The following is a 19,652-nucleotide window of genomic DNA, read 5'->3' on the forward strand; positions in this document are numbered from 1 at the left end:
AGAAAATTACCTAATCTGAGCAACAAGATGAACCGTCAGTTGTCCAAACTCAAACAATCCCCGGCAACGGCGCCAAAAACTTGGTGCTGTTGCCGGATCAAAAGGGAATCTAGCACTGATGTTACCGGACCAAAAGCTTGCCGAAAACTCAAACAATCCCCGGCAACGGCGCCAAAAACTTGGTGCACGAAATTGTGATGTCCAGGCTCGAACAATCCCTGGTAATGGCTCCAAAGCTTGGTGCTTTGATCTTAATTCATAATTGTCACAACTTCGATACAACTAACCAGCAAGTGCACTGGGTCGTCCAAGTAATACCTTACGTGAGTAAGGCTCGAATCCCACGGAGATTGTTGGTATGAAGCAAGCTATGGTCACCTTGTAAATCTCAGTCAGGCAGATATAAAATGATAATGGAGTTTTCGAAATTAATAATAAAATAGGGATAGAGACACTTATGTAATTCATTGGTGAGAATTTCAGATAAGCAAATGGAGATGCTTTTCGTTCCTCTGAACCTCTGCTTTCCTGCTATCTTCATCCAGTCAGTCTTACTCCTTTCCATGGCTGGCTTTATGTGATACATCACCACTGTCAATGGCTACTTTCGGTCATCTCTCGGGAAAATGATCCAATGCCCTGTCACGGCACGGCTAATCGTCTGGAGGCATCACCCTTGCCAATGGCTTCATCTTATCCTCTCAGTGAATAATATGCTCACGCACCCTGTCACGGCACGGCTATTCATCTGTCGGTTCTCGATCATGCCGGAATAGGATTTACTATCCTTTTGCGTCTGTCACTAACGCCCTGCAATCGCGAGTTAGGAGCTCGTCACAGTCATTCAATCATTGAATCCTACTCGGAATACCACAGACAAGGTTTAGACTTTCCGGATTCTCTTGAATGCCGCCATCATTCTAGCTTACGCCACGAAGATTCTGGTTAGGAGATCTAAGAGATACTCATTCTAGCTTATTTCATGTAGAACAGAAGTGTTTGTCAGGCACGCGTTCATAAGGGAGAAGGATGATGAGCGTCACACATAATCATCACCTTCATCACGTTCTTGGGTGCGAATGGATATCTTAGAAGAGAAATAAGAAGAATTGAATAGAAAACAGTAGTACTTTGCATTAATCTTTGAGGAACAGCAGAGCTCCACACCTTAATCTATGGAGTGTAGAAACTCTACCGTATGAAAATACATAAGTGAAGGTCCAGGCATGGCCGAGATGGCCAGCCCCCCTAAACGAGATCAATAGTCTCCTAAGATGAACAATGGAATAATACTGAGACCAAAGATGCCTAATACAATAGTAAAAGGTCCTATTTATAATAAACTAGCTACTAGGGTTTACATGAGTAAGTAATTGATGCATAAATCCACTTTCGGGGCCCACTTGGTGTGTGTTTGGGCTGAGCCTGAGTGTTACACGTGCAGAGGCCATTTGTGGAGTTGAACGCCAGTTTCTGTGCCAGTTTGGGCGTTCAACTCTGGTTTTGGATCCTTTTCTGGCGCTGGACGCTAGATTTGGGCAGAAGGCTGGTATTGAACGCCAGTTTACGTCATCAATTCTTGGTCAAAGTATGGACTATTATATATTGATGGAAAGCCCTGGATGTCTACTTTCCAACGCAATTGGAAGCGCGCCATTTCGAGTTCTGTAGCTCCAGAAAATCCACTTTGAGTGCAGGGAGGTCAGAATCCAACAGCATCAGCAGTCCTTCTTCAACCTCTGAATCTGATTTCTGCTCAAGTCCCTCAATTTCAGCCAGAAAATACCTGAAATCACAGAAAAACACACAAACTCATAGTAAAGTCCAGAAATGTGAATTTATCATAAAAACTAATGAAAACATCCCTAAAAGTAACTAGATCCTACTAAAAACATACTAAAAATAATGCCAAAAAGCGTATAAATTATCCGCTCATCAATTCGCTTCTCTAGGATTGCCTTACATTTGTTTGGGTTAGTTTCAATGCCCCTTTGGGTGAGCATGAATCCTAGAAACATTTATGCTTCTACTTCAAAGGTGCACTTGGTGGGATATAGCTGCATCCCATATTGCCTTATTGTGTTGAATACTTTTGCCAGGTTAGGCAGCAGGCTGGTTTCACCCTTGATTTTAACGAGCATGTCATCTACATAGACTTCTATGAGCTTTCCCAAATAAGGGGAGAATACCTTATTCATCAATTGCTAGTAAGTTGTCCCTGTATTTTTCAACCAAAAAGGCATAACCACATAACAATAATTTGTTCTAGGGATGATGAAAGACGTCTTCTCTTGGTTGGGCTTGTATTTTGGGTTGATTATATCCCGAGTAAGCATCCATAAAGGAAAGAAACTTATATCCTGATGCCGAATCTACCAAGGCGTCAATGCTAGGTAGAGGGTAGTGGTGCGCAAAAATTGTGATTACACTTTAATTATGTAAAATTCATCGCTCTTTCTTTCCCTGGTAATGGCGCCAAAAACATGATGCCAATACCATGGTTCACAACTTCGCACAACTAACCAGCAAGTGCACTAGGTCGTCCAAGTAATACCTTAGGTCACCTTGTAAATCTCAGTTAGGCGGATATAAAATAGTAATGGGGTTTTCGAAATTAATAATAAAACAGGGATAGAAGTACTTATGTAAATCATTAGTGAGAATTTTAGATAAGCGAATAGAGATGCTTACGTTCCTCTGAACCTCTGCTTTCCTGCTATCTTCATCCAATCAGTCTTACTCCTTTCCATGGCTGGCTTTATGTGATACATCACCATTGTCAATGGCTACTTTTGGTCTTCTCTCGGGAAAATGATCCAAATGCCCTGTCACGGCACGGCTAATCGTCTGGAGGCATCACCCTTGTCAATGGTTTCATCTTGTCCTCTCAGTGAAAATGGTCAACGCACCCTGTCACGGCACGGCTATTCATCTGTCGGTTCTCGATCATGCTGGAATAGGATTTACTATCCTTTTGCGTCTGTCACTACGCCCGGCAATCGCGAGTTTGAAGCTCGTCACAGTCATTCAATCATTGAATCCTACTCGGAATACCACAGACAAGGTTTAGACCTTCCGGATTCTCTTGAATGCCGCCATCATTCTAGCTTACACCACAAAGATTCCGATTAAGAGATCTAAGAGATACTCATTCAGTCGAAGGTAGAATGGAAGTGGTTGTCAGGCACGCGTTCATAGGGAATGATGATGATTGTCACGTTCATCACATTCAGGTTGAAGTGCGAATGAATATCTTAGAAGCGAAATAAGATGAATTGAATAGAAAATAGTAGTACTTTGCATTAATCTTTGAGGAACAGCAGAGCTCCACACCTTAATCTATGGAGTGTAGAAACTCTACCGTTGAAAATACATAAGTGATAATGGAGTTCATTGGTCTCGGCCCCAGAGGGGAACCGGAATAACCAAGACTGTGAATACAATGATAAAAAGTTCTATTTATAATAAACTAGTCATTAGGGTTTACAGAAGTAAGTAATTGATGCATAAATCCACTTCCGGGGCCCACTTGGTGTGTGCTTGGGCTGAGCTTGAGTGTTGCACGTGTAGAGGTTCTTCTTGGAGTTGAACGCCAGCATTTGTGCCAGTTTGGGCGTTCAACTCTGGTTTTGGATCCTTTTCTGGCGCTGGAGGCCAGAATTGGGCAGAGAGCTGGCGTTGAATGCCAGTTTGCGTCGTCTATCCTTGGCCAAAGTATAGACTATTATATATTGCTGGAAAGCCCTGGATGTCTACTTTCCAACGAAATTGGAAGCGCGCCATTTTGAGTTCTGTAGCTCCAAAAAATCCATTTTTAGTGCAGAGAGGTCAGAATCCAACAGCATCAGCAGTCCTTCTTCAACCTCTGAATCTGATTTCTGCTCAAGTCCCTCAATTTCAGCCAGAAAATACCTGAAATCACAGAAAAATACACAAACTTATAGTAAAGTCCAGAAATGTGAATTTAACATAAAAACTAATGAAAATATCCCTAAAAGTAACTAGATCCTACTAAAAACATACTAAAAACAATGCCAAAAAGCGTATAAATTATCCGCTCATCACAACACCAAACTTAAATTGTTGCTTGTCCCCAAGCAACTGAAAATCAAATAGGATAAAAAGAAGAGAATATACTATAAATTCCAAACTATCAATGAAACATAGCTTCAATCATATGAGCGGGACTTATAGCTTTTTGCCTCTTGAATAGTTTTGGCATCTCACTTTATCCATTGAGGTTCAGAATGATTGGCATCTATAGGAACTCAGAGTTCAGATAGTGTTATTGACTCTCCTAGTTCAGTATGATGATTCTTGAACACAGCTATTTTATGAGTCTTGGCCGTGGCCCTAAGCACTTTGTTTTCCAGTATTACCACCGGATACATAAATTCCACAGACACATAATTGGGTGAACCTTTTCAGATTGTGACTCAGCTTTGCTAAAGTCCCTAATTAGAGGTGTCCAGGGTTCTTAAGCACACTCTTTTTTTTTTTTGCTTTGGACCTTGACTTTAACCGCTCAGTCTCAAGTTTTCACTTGACACCTACACGCCACAAGCACATGGTTAGGGACAGCTTGGTTTAGCCGCTTAGGCCAGGATTTTATTCCTTTAGGCCCTCCTATCCACTGATGCTCAAAGCCTTGGGATCCTTTTTATTTACCCTTGCCTTTTGGTTTTAAGGGTTATTGGCTTTTTGCTCTTGCCTCTTGGTTTTAAGAGCTTTTGGCTTTTTCTGCTTGCTTTTTCTTTTTCTTTCTATTTTTTTTTCTTCGCCTATTTTTTTTTCTTTTTTTTTCTGCAAGCTTTGTTCTTTGCTGCTTTTTCTTGCTTCAAGAATCATTTTTATGATTTTTCAGATTATCAAATAACATGTCTCCTAGTCATCATTCTTTCAAGAGCCAACATATTTAACATTCTTAAACAACAACTTTAAAAGACATATGCACTGTTCAAGCATACATTCAGAAAACAAGAAGCATTGTCACCACATCAATATAATTAAGCTAAGTTCAAGGATAAATTCGAAACTCATGTACTTCTTGTTCTTTTGAATTAAAACATTTTTCATTTAAGAGAGGTGATGGATTCATAGGACATTCATAACTTTAAGACATAGTTACTAACTACTAATGATCATGTAAGGAAGACACAAACATAGATAAGCACTTAACATAGAAAACGAAAAACAGAGAAAGTAAGAACAAGGAATGAGTCCACCTTAGTGATGATGGCGTTTCCTTCTTGAGGAACCAATGATGTCCTTGAGCTCTTCTATGTCTCTTCCTTGTCTTTGTTGCTCCTCCCTCATTGCTTTTTGATCTTCTCTTATTTCATGAAGGATGATGGAGTGCTCTTGATGTTCCACCCTTAGTTGTCCCATGTTGGAACTTAATTCTTCTAGGGAGGTGTTGATGTGCTCCCAATATTTATGTGGAGGGAAGTGCATCCCCTGAGGTATCTCAGGGATTTCTTGATTTGCAGCCACATGTTCTACCACTGAGCTATAGACCCTTGAGATGAATCTTTCCATCTCCTATGACTCGGAGGTGGAAGCCTTTGTCTTCCCTTCCCCTCTTTTAGAGGTTTAGGTGCCATCAATGGTAATGGAAAAACAAAAAGCTTATGCTTTTACCACACCAAACTTAGAATGTTGCTCGCCCTCGAGCAAAAGAAGAAAAAATAGAAGAAGAAGAAGATATGGAGGAGATGGAGGGGTGTGTGTATGGATGTGAGTGGTGAATGGAGAATAGAAGGGATGATCATGAATGGAGAGAGAGAGAGGGTGAGGTGGGTAGGGATCCTGTGGGATTCATAGATCCTGAGATGATCCTGTGGTGTCCACAGATCCTGAGGTGTCAAGGATTTGCATTCCTGCACCAATTAGGCATGTAAAATGCCTTTGCACACAACTCTGGGCGTTCAGCGCCAGGTTGGTGCCCATTTTGGGCGTTCAATGCCCATTTGTTGCCATTTCTGGCGTTGAACGCCAGAACCATGCTTGTTCTGGGTGTTCAGCGCCAGGATGCTGCCCATTTTGGGCGTTCAGCGCCAGAACCATGCTCTGTTCTGGCGTTGAACGCCAGGCAGGTGCTTCCTCCAGGGTGTGATTTTTCTTCTGCTGTTTTTTATTCCGTTTTCAATTTTTTATTTTATTTTGTGACTCCACATGATCATGAACCTATAAAAACATATAACTAAGAAAAATATAGTTAGATAAATAAGAATTGGGTTGCCTCCCAACAAGCGCTTCTTTAATGTTAATAGCTTGACAGTGGGCTCTCATGGAGCCTCACAGATGTTCAGAGCATTGTTGAGACTCTCCAACACCAAACTTAGAGTTTGACTGTGGGGGCTTTATTTGACTCTGCTTTGAGGGAAGCTTTTTCTGCTTCCTCTCCATGGATGCAGAGAGAAATCCTTGAGTTGTAAAGGTTGTCCTTATTTAATTGAAGGATCAATTCTCCTTTGTCCACATCAATCACAGCTCTTGCTGTGGCCAGGAAAGGTCTTCCTAGGATGATGGATTCATCCTCTTCCTTTCCAGTATCTAAGACTACGAAATCAGCAGGGATGTAAAGGCCTTCAACCTTTACTAACATGTCCTCTACTTGTCCATAAGCCTGTTTTCTTGAATTGTCTGCCATCTCTAATGAGATTTTAGCAGCTTGCACCCCATAGATTCCCAGTTTCTCTATTACAGAGAGGGGCATGAGGTTTATTCCTGAACCAAGGTCACACAGAGCCTTAAAGATCATGGTGCCTATGGTACAAGGTATTATGAACTTTTCAGGATCCTGTCTCTTCTGAGGCAATGTCAGTTGATCCAGATCACTTAGTTCATTGATGAACAAGGGAGGTTCATCTTCCCAAGTTTCAATGCCAAATAATTTGGCATTCAGCTTCATGATTGCACCAAGGAACTTGGCAGCTTGCTCTTCAGTGACATCCTCATTCTCTTCAGAAGAGGAATACTCATCAGAGCTCATGAAGGGCATAAGGAGGTTCAATGAAATCTCTATGGTCTCTAGATAAGCCTCAGAGTCCTTTGGTTCCTCAGAGGGAAGCTCCTTATCGATCACTGGACGTCCCAGGAGGTCTTCCTCCTTGGGATTCACGTCCTCTCCTCTCCTCACAGGTTCGGCCATGATGCTTATGTCAATGGCCTTGCACTCTCCTTTTGGATTCTCTTCTGTATTGCTTGGGAGAGTACTAGGAGGGATTTCAGTGATCCTTTTACTCAGCTGGCCTACTTGTGCTTCTAGATTTCTAATGGAAGATCTTGTTTCATTCATGAAACTTACAGTGGCCTTAGATAGATCAGAGACTAAGTTTGCTAAATTAGAAGTATTTTGTTCAGAGTTCTCTGTCTGTTGCTGAGTGGATGATGGAAAAGGTTTATTATTGTTAAACCTGTTTCTTCCACCATTATTAAAGCCTTGTTGAGGCTTTTGATCCTTCCATGAGAAATTTGGATGATTTCTCCATGATGAGTTATAGGTGTTTCCATAAGGTTCACCTAAGTAATTCACCTCTGCTATTGCAGGGTTCTCAGGATCATAAGCTTCTTCTTCATAAGAAGCCTCTTGAGTACTGTTGGATGCAGCTTGCACTCCATTCAGACTCTGAGAAATCATATTGACTTGCTGAGTCAATATTTTGTTCTGAGCCAATATGGCATTCAGAGTATCAATCTCAAGAACTCCCTTCTTCATAGGTGTCCCATTACTCACAGAATTCCTCTCAGAAGTGTACATGAACTGGTTATTAGCAACCATGTCAATGAGTTCTTGAGCTTCTGCAGGCGTTTTCTTTAGGTGAATGGATCCACCTGCAGAAGTATCCAATGACATCTTTGATAGCTCAGATAAACCATCATAGAATATATCCAGGATGGTCCATTCTGAAAGCATGTCAGTAGGACACTTTTTGGTCAGTCCTTTGTATCTCTCCCAAGCTTCATAGAGGGATTCACCATCTTTCTGTCTGAAGGTTTGAACATCAGCTCTAAGCTTGCTCAGCTTTTGAGGAGGAAAGTACTTGGCTAAGAAAGCCGTGACCAGCTTATCTCAAGAGTTCAGACTATCTTTAGGTTGAGAGTCCAACCATATTCTAGCTCTGTCTCTTACAGCAAATGGGAAAAGCATGAGCCTGTAGACTTCAGGATCTACTCCATTAGTCTTAACAGTATCACAGATCTACAAGAATTTAGTTAAGAACTGAAAAGGATCTTCAGATGGAAGTCCATGAAACTTGCAGTTCTGCTGCATCAGAGAAACTAATTGAGGTTTCAGCTCAAAGTTGTTTGCTCCAATGGCAGGAATGAAGATGCTTCTTCCATGTAAATTGGAATTTGGTGCAGTAAAGTCACCAAGCATTCTCCTTGCATTGTTGTTGGGTTCGGCTGCCATCTCCTTTACTTGTTCGAAATTTTCAATCAAGTTGTCTCTGGATTTAGCTTCTCTTAATTTCCTCTTCAGAGTCCTTTCAGGTTCTGGATCAGCTTCAACAAGAATGCCTTTTTCTTTGTCCCTGCTCATAAGAAAGAAAAGAGAAAAAGAAAAGAAGAGGAATCCTCTATGTCACAGTAAAGAGGTTCCTTATTATTAGTAGAAGAAAAGAAGAAGAGAAAAATCTGAACTCAGAAAGAGAGAGAAAGGGTTCGGATTTTTGGTGGGTGAGGGAGAGATGTTAGTAGATAAATAAATAAATAGAATAAGATGAGAGGGAGAAGATTTCGAAAATAATTTTTGAAAAAGAGTTAGTGATTTTTGAAAATAGTTTTTTGAAAAAGGTTAGTAATTTTCGAAAATTTTTAAATCAAAGATTAAAATAATTAATAAAAAAAAAAGAAATTTTGAAAAAGGGGGGAGATATTTTCGAAAATTAGAGAGAGAGAGAGTTAGTTAGATAGTTTTAAAAAAGATAAGAAACAAACAAAAAGTTAGTTAGTTAGTTGAAACAAATTTTGAAAATCAATTTTGAGAAGATAAGAAGATAGGAAGTTAGAAAAGATATTTTGAAAATCAACTTTTTGAAAAAGATAAGATAAGAAGATATTTTTTTGAAAAGATATGATTGAAATTAGTTTTGAAAAAGATTTGATTTTAAAAATTACAATTAATGACTTGATTCACAAGAAATCACAAGATATGATTCTAGAACTCAAAGTTTGAACCTTTCTTAACAAGCAAGTAACAAACTTGAAATTTTTGAATCAAAACATTAATTGGTGATGTTATTTTCGAAAATATGATGTAAAATTAAGAAAAAGATTTTTGAAAAATATTTTTGAAATTTTCGAAAATAACTAAAAAAATGAAAAAGATTTGATTTTTGAAAAAGATTTTGAGAAAGATAAGATTTTCAAATTGAAGATTTGATTTGACTCATAAGAAACAACTTGATTTTAAAAATTTTTGAAAAAGTCAATCCAAATTTTCAAATTTGATGAGAGAGAAAAAGGGAAAGATATTTTTTTGCTTTTTGAATTTTTAATGAAGAGAGAGAAAAACAAGAAAAATGATGCAATGCATGAGAATTTTAGATCAAAACATGTGATGCATGCAAGAATGCTATGAATGTCAAGATGAACACCAAGAACACTATGAATGTTAAGATGAACACCAAGAACATATTTTTGAAAAGTTTTTAATGCAAGGAAAACATGTAAGACACCAAACTTAGAATTCTTTAATGCTTAGACACTAAAAATTCAAGAATGCATATGAAAAACAAGAAAAGACACAAAACATGCAAATGCAAAGATCAAACAAGAAGACTTACCAAGAACAACTTGAAGATCATGAAGAACACTATGAATGCATGAAAATTTTCAAAAAAATGCAAGATGCACATGCAATTGACACCAAACTTATAACATGACACATGACTCAAACAAGAAACACAAAAAAAATATTTTTGATTTTTATGATTTTCTAAATTTTTTTTTTGGATTTTTCGAAAATTATTTGAAAAAGAAAAATAAGGATTCCAAAATTTTTAATATGAATTCCAAGAATCTTGCATTCTTAGTCTAAAGCTTCAGTCCAGGAATTAGACATGGCTCACTAGCCAGCCAAGCTTTCAATGAAAGCTCCGGTCCAAAACACTAGACATGGCCAATGGCCAGCCAAGCTTCAGCAGATACCTCTCATGCATACAACAGCAAATTTTATTGGTAACAACTAGCTTGCTCTTGTGATGATGATTAGGAAGCCTCAGTCCAAAAGAGTTTAGACATGGCTTTGCAGCCAGCCAGGCTTCACATGCTTCATGAAACACTAGAATTCATTCTTTAAGAATCTTGAAAAAAAAATTTTTTCTAAAACAGGTGAGAAAATTTTGAGATATTTTTGAAAAATTTTTGAAAAGAAAACAAAAAGAAAATTACCTAATCTGAGCAACAAGATGAACCGTCAGTTGTCCAAACTCGAACAATCCCCGGCAACTGCGCCAAAAACTTGGTGCGCAGAAATTGTGATTACACTTTAATTATGTAAAATTCATCGCTCTTTCTTTCCCTGGTAATGGCGCCAAAAACATGATGCCAATACCATGGTTCACAACTTCGCACAACTAACCAGCAAGTGCACTGGGTCGTCCAAGTAATACCTTACGTGAGTAAGGGTCGAATCCCACGGAGATTGTTGGTATGAAGCAAGCTATGGTCACCTTGTAAATCTCAGTCAGGCGGATATAAAATAGTAATGGGGTTTTCGAAATTAATAATAAAACAGGGATAGAAGTACTTATGTAAATCATTAGTGAGAATTTCAGATAAGCAAATAGAGATGCTTTCGTTCCTCTGAACCTCTGCTTTCCTGCTATCTTCATCCAATCAGTCTTACTCCTTTCCATGGCTGGCTTTATGTGATACATCACCATTGTCAATGGCTACTTTCGGTCTTCTCTCGGGAAAATGATCCAAATGCCCTGTCACGGCACGGCTAATCGTCTGGAGGCATCACCCTTGTCAATGGTTTCGTCTTGTCCTTTCAGTGAAAATGGTCAACGCACCCTGTCACGGCACGGCTATTCATCTGTCGGTTCTCGATCATGCTGGAATAGGATTTACTATCCTTTTGCGTCTGTCACTACGCCCGGCAATCGCGAGTTTGAAGCTCGTCACAGTCATTCAATCATTGAATCCTACTCGGAATACCACAGACAAGGTTTAGACCTTCCGGATTCTCTTGAATGCCGCCATCATTCTAGCTTACACCACAAAGATTCCGATTAAGAGATCTAAGAGATACTCATTCAGTCGAAGGTAGAACGGAAGTGGTTGTCAGGCACGCGTTCATAGGGAATGATGATGATTGTCACGTTCATCACATTCAGGTTGAAGTGCAAATGAATATCTTAGAAGCGAAATAAGATGAATTGAATAGAAAATAGTAGTACTTTGCATTAATCTTTGAGGAACAGCAGGGCTCCATACCTTAATCTATGGAGTGTAGAAACTCTACCGTTGAAAATACATAAGTGATAATAGAGTTCATTGGTCTCGGCCCCAGAGGGGAACCGGAATAACCAAGACTGTGAATACAATGATAAAAAGTTCTATTTATAATAAACTAGTCACTAGGGTTTACAGAAGTAAGTAATTGATGCATAAATCCACTTCCGGGGCCCACTTGGTGTGTGCTTGGGCTGAGCTTGAGTGTTGTACGTGTAGAGGTCCTTCTTAGAGTTGAACGCCAGCATTTGTGCCAGTTTGGGCGTTCAACTCTGGTTTTGGATCCTTTTCTGGCGCTGGACGCCAGAATTGGGGAGAGAGCTGGCATTGAACGCCAGTTTGCGTCGTCTATCCTTAGCCAAAGTATAGACTATTATATATTGCTGGAAAGTCCTGGATGTCTACTTTTTAACGCAATTGGAAGCGCGCCATTTTGAGTTCTGTAGCTCCAGAAAATTCATTTTGAGTGTAGGGAGGTCAGAATCCAACAGCATCAGCAGTCCGATTTCTGCTCAAGTCCCTCAATTTCAGCCAGAAAATACCTGAAATCACAGAAAAACACACAAACTCATAGTAAAGTCCAGAAATATGAATTTAACATAAAAACTAATGAAAACATCCCTAAAAGTAACTAGATCCTACTAAAAACATACTAAAAACAATGCCAAAAAGCGTATAAATTATCCGCTCATCAGGTAGGAACTTTTTGGACAGGCCTTATTGAGGCCGGTGTAGTCAATACATATCCTCCATTTTTCATTGTGCTTGTTCACGAGCATAACATTGGCTAGCCATAAGGGTATTTTACTTTGCTTATGAATCTGGCTTCTAACAGCGCTTGATTTTGCTCCTCCACCACTTATGCTCTTTCAGGACTAAGTTTTCGTCATTTCTGCTATACAGGATGTGAACTTTGGTATCCAGCTAATTTGTGGCTCATGAGATCAAGATGGATGCTCGGTATGTTAGAATCTTTCTAGGCAAAAAGGTTGGAATTCTCTTGTAGGATCGGAGTTTGATGAGATCTTATTTTAACTTTTGATCTAAATTGGTCACACATTTGCAGACTTTTTCTCCTATTTGCACCTCTTCGATTTTTCCTTTAGCTAATGTCTCACTTCTTCATGAACTCAGACACTTTTCGAGTTCTATTGAATTAACCTTTTTTCCCTTTGTTCAGCCACGTAGCCTCAAACTTTCATTATAGCATCTTCTAACTAGTTTCTGATCTCCTTTTATAGTTGCTATTCTTTCTGGGGTAGAAAATTTCATACAAAGATAGGGAGTTGACACCACTGCATAAGTCGATTTAAGGTTGACTGACCTATTAGGGCATTGTAGGCTGATGCGACATCTACCATGATGTAGTCTATGCTCAGGGTTCTTCCTTTATTCCCTTTTGTGAAGGTTATTGTAGGCAACTGGGGCACTTCTTCACATTCTCCAACCTAGTAGACTTCCTTCAGATGTCTTTTGAGAGAGGATTTTGTTATCCCTCCCTTGCAAAGCCACCAACGATCATGTAGATGTGTCTCTCAAGGTTCCTTGTTGTTTATCTCATCTTCTCTGTTTCTTCATCCTTTTTCTTTTTGTTGGTTTCATCTGATTTTCCAGTAAGGTATTTATCCAGCTAATCTTTTTTGGCCAATTTTTCAATCACATTTTCAGGTCGTAGCAGTCGTTGGTTGAATGATCATAAATTTTGTGATACTCACAATATTCAGATCGATTTCCCTCTTTCTTACTTCGAATGTGCCTAGGAGGTGGTATCATTTCACTGTGGCAAATTTCTCTATAAACATCAACCAGAGAGACTCGTAGTGGAATATAGGAATAATATCTCCTAGACTTGTCCGAGTTGTATTCTTCTTTTTTCTTGAGCTCCTGCTCTTTTTTCTGAGGCTGGTACTAATTACTTTGTCCTAAGGTAGGTCTTCTCAACATTGTAATTTCCTCCATATTGATATATTTCTCGGCTCGTTCTTGAACCTCATACAGAGAGGTCGGGTGCCTCTTTGAAATGGATTGTGAGAAGGGACTTTTCTTGAGGCCATTAATAAGTCCCATGCACACCTTGTTGAACCTTTCCATATAGACCCTAAGTGATTCGTGGACCTCTTGCTTGACTCCCAAGAGGCTTAGGACATATTTAACCTTGTCTTTCTAGATCAAAAACCTTATGAGAAATAGTCGTCGAAGCAGGTGACCGACCTTGAATGGAGATTGTCAAACCACTTCATGACCACCTTGGTTAAAGTAGTTGGGAAGGTTTTGCATCGAGTCGCATTAGAGGCATCAGCCAAACACACAGATTTTGAAATTACTCAGGTGGTGGCGAGGGTCGGTCATCCTATCATAAAAGGTCCATGTTCGGGCTTTTAAAATTTCTAGGGACTTTAGCTCTCATAATTTCTTTTGAGAATGGATCTTCAGATCCTAAAGGTGTAGCTCTTCGATCAGCTCAAGATCTTCACCCTTTAAGATCAGATTCCAATCTCGGAATCTCTCTAGCTTTTCCTCCAAGTCTCTACGAGCCGTCTTTAGAATGGTTATCCGCCATGGTTGTGTGCTGATTTTCAGGTCCCCGACAACAGCGTCAATAGCAAGGTGTTATTCATATATATTTTATTTTTTATCAAAGATAGAAAGACTCAAACCTGCGACCTCTTATATGAGTGTGAGAAGACTATGTCATTTGAGCTATAACTCATTGGCTAGTTGTTTTTTTTGTTTTTACCAAAGATAGAAGACTCAAACCCGTAACCTCTTAATTGAGTATGGGAAGATTATGTCATTTGAGCTATAACTCATTGACAACTCATTGGCTAGTTGTTATTCATATATATTAAACATATTTTATTAAATTTAATTATTTTAATTGAACGGATAGAATCTCTAAATCACCAAATCAATAACTAGAACGGCTTAAGCTTCAGAATATTGAGTACCCTGGAGAAGAAATGTTTAACTTGTTAAGATAATATTTTACGAACCCTAATTGGCCTGTCCACGCAGCGACGTACGTGGCAAGATCTGGTTGGCTATGCATACATCATGTCCTTATTTTAACATCAACTATTTAAGACTCAAAATTGTAAATACAAATAGATTGAAAAGAAAAAAAAAATTGGAAAATATCCACGGAGCTGGTAGCTACCGACGATCGTCTTTCGGTTCCGATTAGGACCTCACCAACACACAGAGTGGGAGAGAGAGACAGAGAGAGAGAGAGCACTCGCTTGGTAATTCATCTCTTCAACCAACGACTTTTAATTCTTTCAAATTTTAGTTTTTCTTGAATTCCTTTAACGCCGTCTTGATTTGATTCCAAGTTAGGGCTCACGGTAGTGCTGTAATTCATATGCATAAGCCTTTTTTTTATTCTTGTCTTTTCTTTTTTCTTTCTATCGATTTGCCATTGAATATGAAGTTAAGGATCATGCATTCTATTTATCTGCATTTTCTCGTTATCTTCGAATGCCAAATAGTGATTGACTAGCTCACTAATTTATGGATTTTCTATGACACCTCAATTGTTTAATTTAGTTTTCTAGGATAAATTGTATTATTTCGTCTTGTTCATGCTTATTTGTGAAAAATCCAAATGCATATGAAGTCCTAGTTACAGGTTTAATTAGCTAATTTAGGGTTTCAGATTTTAATTAAATGATGGTTTATTGTGCTTTTGTGTAGGGCGGAATGATGAGGCTGAAGACATATGCCGGTCTCAGTTTGATTGCAACCCTGGCTATCACATATCATGCATTTAACAGTAGAGGCCAGTTTTATCCGGCAATGGTGTATCTTTCAACTTCCAAGATCAGCTTAGTGCTTCTTCTCAACATGGGTTTGGTTATTATGTGTATTCTATGGCAGTTGACTAAAAAGGTATTCCTGGGTTCTCTTAGAGAAGCTGAGGTAGAAAGGCTTAACGAGCAATCGTGGAGGGAGGTTATGGAAATCCTCTTTGCCATTACTATTTTTAGGCAGGATTTCTCAGTTACGTTTCTTGCGATGGTCACAGCGCTATTGTTGATTAAAGCTTTGCATTGGTTGGCTCAAAAGAGGGTTGAGTACATTGAGACAACTCCTACGGTGCCCATGTTGTCCCATGTTCGGATTGTATCTTTTATGGGTTTCCTCCTTCTCCTCGATAGCCTATTCTTATACAGTAATCTGAAGCATCTGCTACAAACATGGCAACCGTCAGTTTCGATATTCTTCTCTTTTGAGTAAGCCTTCTTTCTTTTCATTCTCTTGTGCTCAGACAAGTTGCAAAACAAAACATGACTAATGTAAATGCAGAACTATGAATAGTACTCAGCTGAATTTTGGCTTGGATGAGAATTCCTTGACTTAAGAACATGCTCTGTTTCTACCTTGATTCATATTTGAATAAACCCTTGATGTATCAATTTTCTTATTATTGTGGAATCCTTGATTTTTCTTGCAGGACCAAATGCATATCAATAATAAATATAAATGTGAAATTGACCAACTATTTGGATTAATTTTCCATTTCTTGTTTCCATTGTGGTAATAGTGAAATCTCATGTTTCTTTTTGTCATTTCATTTGCCAATTCATTTACAAAATCATGAAACATAGAATTCAAGCCATGGTAATAGGAAATGAAAACGGAAACCAAACTTACCCTATTTCCTGATCTTTGTTTTGTTTTCCTTTTACGTTTTTCCCTGAATATCTATTTCCTGTTATTTGATAAAGCTCTGCATCCTATTTTTGAAATATCATGTAGTTAGCCACTAATATAATTATCAGGTTAGGCTGCGTATATTATACCTTTGGGTGTGGCCTTCTCCCATATCCTGCGTTAGTGCAGGATGCTTGTGCACCGGGCTGCCCTTTTTTATGTAGTTAATTGCAAAAGTTTGATATGATAGATTCTTAAAAATTCTTGATTAAGCTATCTCATTTGCATTCTTGATTTTTAATCTTGTCAAACAAAGGGAATTTTATATGTGATACTCAGTAAATGTTGTTTTTTTTTTATTCATATGAATAAATGTAGTTATATGCCTTGTTTGTGTCTCTGATACATATGATTGCATTAATATTTGAAGCTATGATCTTATGAATCACATGGAAAACACTTGTACTATGCTGTAAAACCACAAATAGGATATATGAAGGAAAAAAAATACTAAATAGGAGTGTGTATGTGAGTTTATTCATATGTGCAGTTTCAGTTGTATTTGTTAGCTGATGTATTCTACTAATATTGTGGCGTAATTATATATAATCACGGTTTTCCTCAACAAATGATCTTTTCTATCTCAGGTACATGATACTGGCAACGACAACAGTGTCGATTTTTGTAAAATATCTTTTCTATGTTAGTGACATGCTCATGGAAGGACAATGGGAAAGGAAACCAGTCTTCACATTCTACTTGGAACTTATCAGGGACTTGCTTCACTTGTCTATGTATCTGTGCTTCTTCCTCGTAATTTTTGTGTAAGTGATCAGCCAACTCCTCTTTCAATATTTATGGGAGCCTTTATATCTATTCAATACAGAAGCCATTTGGTTTGCTCATTTTTTTGTCTCTTTTAATATTTACCAACTAATATTTGGTTTATCTCTCAGAAACTATGGTGTTCCTTTGCACTTAATACGGGAGCTCTATGAGACATTTAGGAACTTCAAAGTCCGTGTTGCAGATTACATACGATATCGTAAGATCACTTCAAATATGAACGACCGTTTTCCAGATGCAACGCCTGAAGAGCTTAATGCGTTAGTTCAAAACCTTACATATCTGCTTACTATTTTGAAGTTTATTGTAATAATTCTTTTCTTGAATGCCTAAGCAGAAGTGATGCAACTTGCATTATCTGTCGTGAAGAGATGACTACTGCCAAGAAACTTATATGTGGACATTTGTTTCATGTTCATTGCCTCCGATCATGGTTGGAGCGGCAACATACTTGCCCTACCTGCAGAGCCCTGGTTGTTCCCCCAGAAAATGGGGCAACAGCAACTGTAGGCCAGCAAGGAGCACAACCAGATGGTCATCGACAGGGTAATCATATAGTATAATAATCACTGATACATAAAACATGTTTGTAATGCGCAGTTGAACTGTTAGTATTCCCAGGAATCCTGTCTGTCTGGAATCAAAAATGGAAAACTAGAGTTCAAAGTTTGATCCATCAAACTAATGCTTATGTGACTTGCACCTTTTAAACAATTGCTATTTGCTAATGCAACATATTCATTTTTTAAACCATCTTCATTATAAACCTTTTAATTATACTTAAGCTCCTTGTTATGAAGTTATATCCATCATTCATGTTCTGTTTAGGTTTCATGTGAAGCTCATAAAGTTACTACTATATATATTTTACATTTCATGGTTTAATTTTTTAACCTTTTTTTGTCTAATTTTATTATTCCTTGTCGAACACAATTTTGCTTACTTCAAGATTAAATAATCATTTTGCTTCGGAACAGGAACAGGGACTAGCACTGGAAGCACAGCTCAAAATGAGGTTGGCAGTGGTGGGGCAATTGATAATTTGAGTCAGCATCAAGCCCGACTTCAAGCTGCAGCTGCAGCAGCAGCTTCAATATATGAGAAGTCTTATGTTTATCCCTCCCCAACATCTTTAGTGTGGTATGAATTGTGTTTAGACAATATCCCTGTTTTTTCTACACCTGCTTAAGAAATCAGTCTTATGCTGTGCATTTTGCTGGTTATTGATAGTTTTGTCCAATAAATACATGAAAAAGTGTGCCCTACTATTTTTTCTTAATTTTTTTATTTCGAGGTCAGTTGTAGTTTATAAAGTGTGTTAATACTGAGGTGTTTTCAATCTCACAGCTCTCCTGGGTACACTCTTCAACCCCCAGTTCAGATGTCTATGGGCAAATCTGTTAACACGGCACTCAATGGAGAACAAGCTTCTGGTGAACAGGCACAACAGCAATTTGTTCTCCCTGGTGGACCAATGATATCCTTTCCTCAAATGGGGCCCTTCCATTTTCTTCCTTCCCAAACACGCGGAGCCCCTGCGAATTATGGAGTGGAGTTTGGAGTTGACCCAAATATGCCAAGCTCTCACCTGGAAGCTCATAGAAAACTACTTCAATATCAGATTGAGGTACAGTTGTTTCTCTCTTTAAATCAACATCACATTGTAAGCAGTATGTGTAATCTTCGTGTACTTTTTCGTGAATATATAAATAAAATAAAATGAAATGAAATAAGTAAAATTAATTTTGATGATTATAGTGACCATAGAATGAATTTCTTTTCTCACTCTGCTGTCGCCTTAAGAAGTTACATTAAGCACTTGTCATAGCAAATAAACCCAAACAAATTGGTGATATTTGAGTCACATTTTAAGATTTCATGGATATCCCTGGATGGCATGTAGTATCCACATTAATTCATTCTGGGATACCCAAAATGTGGAGTCCAACCACGTGGTATCATATTGTTAACCCATGAAATCAATCTTACTAACTCAGATTTTTCTACCCTTGCTTTTTAACAGATTCTGCAAAATCAGCTCAAGCTTTTGCAGAGGACAAAGGTTGAAACAGGTGTAGATGAGGGTACATCTTCATCATCCACATCGACAGCAGATAGCAGAGGCAAGCAAATAGCATCGAGTCATGAGATTCATCGTGAAAAAGAATAACTTCATCCCCTTATTTCTGGTTTGAACCATGATGATGCTGTCAAATGTAGATATAGGGAGAAAAAAAAAATCACAGCATTGCTTGACCTGAATTTGACTGATATATGCTGTTCAGGGCGATATACTAATTTGTGAATGCACAGTCCCCCCTCAAATTGTTACATTTAGCCCCCTTTTTGTTATGGGGAGATGCACGCTTGTACTAGCTTTTGGAAAATCATACACTTTATTATATGATGAATGTCTTTACTCCTAACTTGTCAATTATTGTTATTATTATATTTTGTTGTACATGGAAGTAACAGGGATTAATTTAATATTTTCACCTCTCCCCAGGTCCCTGGTGATTTATCTCTGCATGTTTCGTAGAGTATACACTTTTTGGTTCGCGCAAGTTCTTAAATGCGCAACAATTGGTTAAGAATTTTAGGGACCTTTTGATTCAGATCGTGGTATTTTGAAATAAAACTAAACGGCATCAATTCATTGTTTTTGAACACATCAAATAATTAAGGTA

The 19,652-nt window shown here is 38.3% G+C and overlaps 1 protein-coding gene and 1 non-coding gene across 3 annotated transcripts; both read left to right on the forward strand.

The window, feature by feature from the left end:
- Positions 1 to 7,912: 7,912 nt before the first annotated feature.
- On the forward strand, positions 7,913 to 8,020 carry LOC148576100 (small nucleolar RNA R71). The gene has a single exon (XR_015902955.1). It is a non-coding gene; the product is annotated as a small nucleolar RNA R71 (small nucleolar RNA).
- Positions 8,021 to 14,408: 6,388 nt separating this feature from the next.
- On the forward strand, positions 14,409 to 19,391 carry LOC107628176 (ERAD-associated E3 ubiquitin-protein ligase HRD1B). 2 transcript variants are annotated; one of them, XM_016330966.3, is made up of 8 exons: positions 14,409 to 14,708; positions 15,160 to 15,698; positions 16,767 to 16,943; positions 17,076 to 17,225; positions 17,303 to 17,511; positions 17,943 to 18,105; positions 18,313 to 18,592; positions 18,989 to 19,391. In XM_016330966.3, the coding sequence occupies exons 2-8, from the start codon at positions 15,166 to 15,168 to the stop codon at positions 19,133 to 19,135; spliced, it is 1,659 nt and encodes a 552-aa protein (XP_016186452.2). In that variant the 5' UTR covers positions 14,409 to 14,708; positions 15,160 to 15,165; the 3' UTR covers positions 19,136 to 19,391. The 2 variants fall into 2 exon arrangements, with proteins under 2 accessions (XP_016186452.2, XP_088357437.1); XM_088501311.1 differs by having other exon boundaries at positions 14,561 to 14,708; positions 17,949 to 18,105.
- The last annotated feature ends 261 nt before the right edge of the window (positions 19,392 to 19,652 follow it).

The sequence above is a fragment of the Arachis ipaensis genome, chromosome B1, assembly GCF_059453495.1.
Source record: "Arachis ipaensis isolate K30076 ecotype BB chromosome B1, ASM5945349v1, whole genome shotgun sequence".
Classification (NCBI taxonomy): domain Eukaryota; kingdom Viridiplantae; phylum Streptophyta; class Magnoliopsida; order Fabales; family Fabaceae; genus Arachis; species Arachis ipaensis.

What these genes read in the sequence shown, in the direction of transcription:
- LOC107628176 (XM_016330966.3), top strand. Translation starts at nt 15,166, where the DNA reads ATGATGAGGCTGAAGACATATGCCGGTCTCAGTTTGATTGCAACCCTG. An exon ending in ACCAGATGGTCATCGACAGG is followed by an intron (nt 17,512 to 17,942) that starts GTAATCATATAG and finishes GCTTCGGAACAG; the next exon opens with GAACAGGGACTAGCACTGGA. An exon ending in TCCCCAACATCTTTAGTGTG is followed by an intron (nt 18,106 to 18,312) that starts GTATGAATTGTG and finishes TCAATCTCACAG; the next exon opens with CTCTCCTGGGTACACTCTTC.